The 2891-nt window shown below is 32.8% G+C and overlaps 1 protein-coding gene across 1 annotated transcript; it reads right to left on the bottom strand.

Moving 5' to 3' along the window:
* Nucleotides 1–509: 509 nt before the first annotated feature.
* LOC110617791 lies at nt 510–1500 on the bottom strand. The gene has a single exon (XM_021760787.2). It carries the CDS (start codon nt 1439–1441, stop codon nt 854–856), a length of 588 nt encoding a protein of 195 aa, XP_021616479.1. The 5' UTR covers nt 1442–1500; the 3' UTR covers nt 510–853.
* Nucleotides 1501–2891: the final 1391 nt, after the last annotated feature.

The raw sequence follows: 2891 nt of genomic DNA, 5'->3' as shown, positions 1-2891 counted from the left end.
AAATAAGCAAATAATTATCAATATTCACGCATAAGTTTTTCACGTCACAACACACAATTGATGTTATTCAGAGAGCTGATTCTAAACGACACCATAAATTTGGCGTCGTCTCTAAGAGTTCCAGACTATACCACAGATTATTTCTTCATGCGTTTGGAAATTGACATGTTCAAAGCAGTAATAAATTGACTGGCTAGCAAAATAATCCATGAATGTCAAACATGATCGCCACCCCATTAACATTTAATATTGCGATTCTGAGACTAGAGAAGAAAAATAAGCAAAGGAGTACAGGATATTGATCATTTCAACCATGTATATTGTCCAGTGCAGCATCTGAGGCCTATATCAGGAAGATAAAAGAGAAATTTTTTTCAGCAGTGAATTTCTCTTTTTCTTCTTTTGGTACTCAAATCAAGCGTCTGTTCTGTTTTCCCATTGAAAACTAATTTCTACTTGTATACCCATTACAGATCAGAGGAAATTCGAAAACTTAACCACAAACAAAATTAACACAAGTTGTACAAATTTTTATTGCAAAAGATACAAAGTACAAAGTAAAAAGGATTACGTGAATTGAACAACGCAAAACAGAAAATCTGAAGGGGACTGAAAGTATATACAACAGAACCTTAATTGCCTAAAATTTGAGTAAAAGCAACAGATTACGTCACCTAATCCTCACTGCTCCACACAAAGCCAACAAGCCTTTGATTATTAGTCAGTTCCACTAGCTTGCACTCGATAACCTTCCTCTTGAAAAAATAAAGGAAGGAAATTGAGCTTCCATTCGACAATCAGAAGAAAATGAAGAGTAATACAGACAGATCTACATGTTCTATAATTGCAGAAATTAAACCACATCAAGTCTTAATAATCGCCGGAGATCATTTGTTGCCGCTCCGTTACTGCTCTTCCCTAAAAAACCCGGGACCGGAAGCGAACTCGGTGGCGGCGACGCTACAAATGCCGATCCAGCATACATCCCCTCCACGAGTTTATTAAAATCATCAACTCTAATTTGCTTCTGAACCGTCTCCGGGTCTGGTCCCAGCCGGTCCGTTGATCCTAAAACGAGATCTGCGTTCTTTTCTAACTTCACCATCGGCTTCCGATTCTCCTTCGACACCCGTTTATCAGTCTTCGCAAATGATTCCCCGCGCTTCAAGATCTTGACCTCGCCCATAACGAGATTTTTGGCTGGAAGCCTGGCTACCATGGAGCCTGTGTGGGACCGGTTATGGTGATTGAAGTTTTCCGAATTTGATTGCAGCCCTACAGACCTGGGCTTACGGCGGCGAGAGTCGGAGAAGCGAGTGGTAGGGTTAGTATGCTTTTCAGAGTTTCGTAAACGAGGGTTAAAAGAAGAGGCTAGGGTTAGGGTTTCGTGGCGTATTCGGCCATGAAGGTAGTCCTGAGAGCCAAGAATCGCAGCGTCCATTTTTTGCTTTTCTTTTGGAGACGATCGTTTGCAGTTGTACGAGGAAATGGCCTTCACCGTTCCCGGTATTTATCGAGCGGTGGCAGATTTCATTTTTGGATTCTTTGCAATTCGTGGAAGAATTTGATTGGTTAAATTCACGTAGTGGTTTACGAGATTACCTTATTGGACCTCAGATCTAGTTCTTTTACGAGAGTGCCACTCCGTGTAGTTGAAGAAAAGTGGTGATTTGGTAATTGTATAGTAGGGGTAGCATAGGAAAATGGTAAAGTCCAGCGTCGTGATTAAAGGATATCACACGCGTCTTGGTGTGAATGGAAGTTGCTTGATATTTTAAAGACACCTGTCATTAGTCCACCGACTTTCCGTTGGGCGGTTAAGTTACGAATATATTATTACTTGGACCCATCGAAAGGAAACAGAAAATTTGCAGACTACGTGTTCCATTATTTTATTTATTTCTAAAACTAATTATTTAATTCTTTTCTTTTAAAAAATAAAATCATTAATATTTATTTTGTATTTCAATTAGATTTACTTCGACCTTTTAGTTATTTTAGAACTCCATGGAAAAACATTTCTATATTTTTTAGTGTTTTGAATATTCACAAAAATTAGTTAGTAATAAATATTTTTTATTAAAAAAATTTATTTTAATTTTTTTAAAATAAGAATCAAATATTTATATATAAATCAGTTAATGCATTTCATTTTTTAAATTAAAATTAACAATGAAAAATATTTTTTAAATATAAATTATTTTAAAATTAGGTGTTAATTTAATTTATTTTAATTGCTGTAATTTAAAATACTATATTTTAATTCTTATACTATTTATTCTTATAATAATACTACTACTAATAATAATAATAATAATAATTTATGCTTTCAAAAAATAATAATAATAATAATTTATTTCTAATTTAAATGTACTAAATAACATAAATTTAAATTTAAATCAGATAAAGAAACTAAATAATAGACAAAATAAAAAAAATTGTATTAGCTTATATTTTTTTAATTTAAATAATTAATTTTATTTAAAATATAATAACTGAATAAAATTTTATCTTTCTAAATATTTTTTGCTAATACAAATATCACGAGATAATCAATAGGACTACCATTCAAAATCAATAATTGCAGGTGACATAAAATCTTAAATATCTCATGGACATGCACTACATCCAAGTGATGTGGCCTTTTAAAGAGAACTTCCAATATTAAAACCACCATAAATTATGACATATAATACACATATGAGTTATGTCTTTTCGTATTGTTTTCAAATATTTGTGCAAAAAGTATTTTTGTAGAGAAGGAGAAAGTTGTTTATTGAAATGATTTGCACACTTATACAATGGAAAAAATTATTTTAGAGGAAAGGAGAAATAACTGGATAGCTGACACAACTAGCAAAGGAAAAGAAAAGAGAAAAAACAATATATAC

Source organism: Manihot esculenta, chromosome 6, assembly GCF_001659605.2.
Source record: "Manihot esculenta cultivar AM560-2 chromosome 6, M.esculenta_v8, whole genome shotgun sequence".
Classification (NCBI taxonomy): domain Eukaryota; kingdom Viridiplantae; phylum Streptophyta; class Magnoliopsida; order Malpighiales; family Euphorbiaceae; genus Manihot; species Manihot esculenta.
Note: the sequence above shows the minus strand (reverse complement) of the source record. Positions and strands in the feature narration are given on the sequence as shown.

Bases quoted from the DNA above. Each gene is read 5' to 3' on its own strand.
- LOC110617791 (XM_021760787.2), bottom strand. From the start codon at position 1,441: ATGGACGCTGCGATTCTTGGCTCTCAGGACTACCTTCATGGCCGAATA.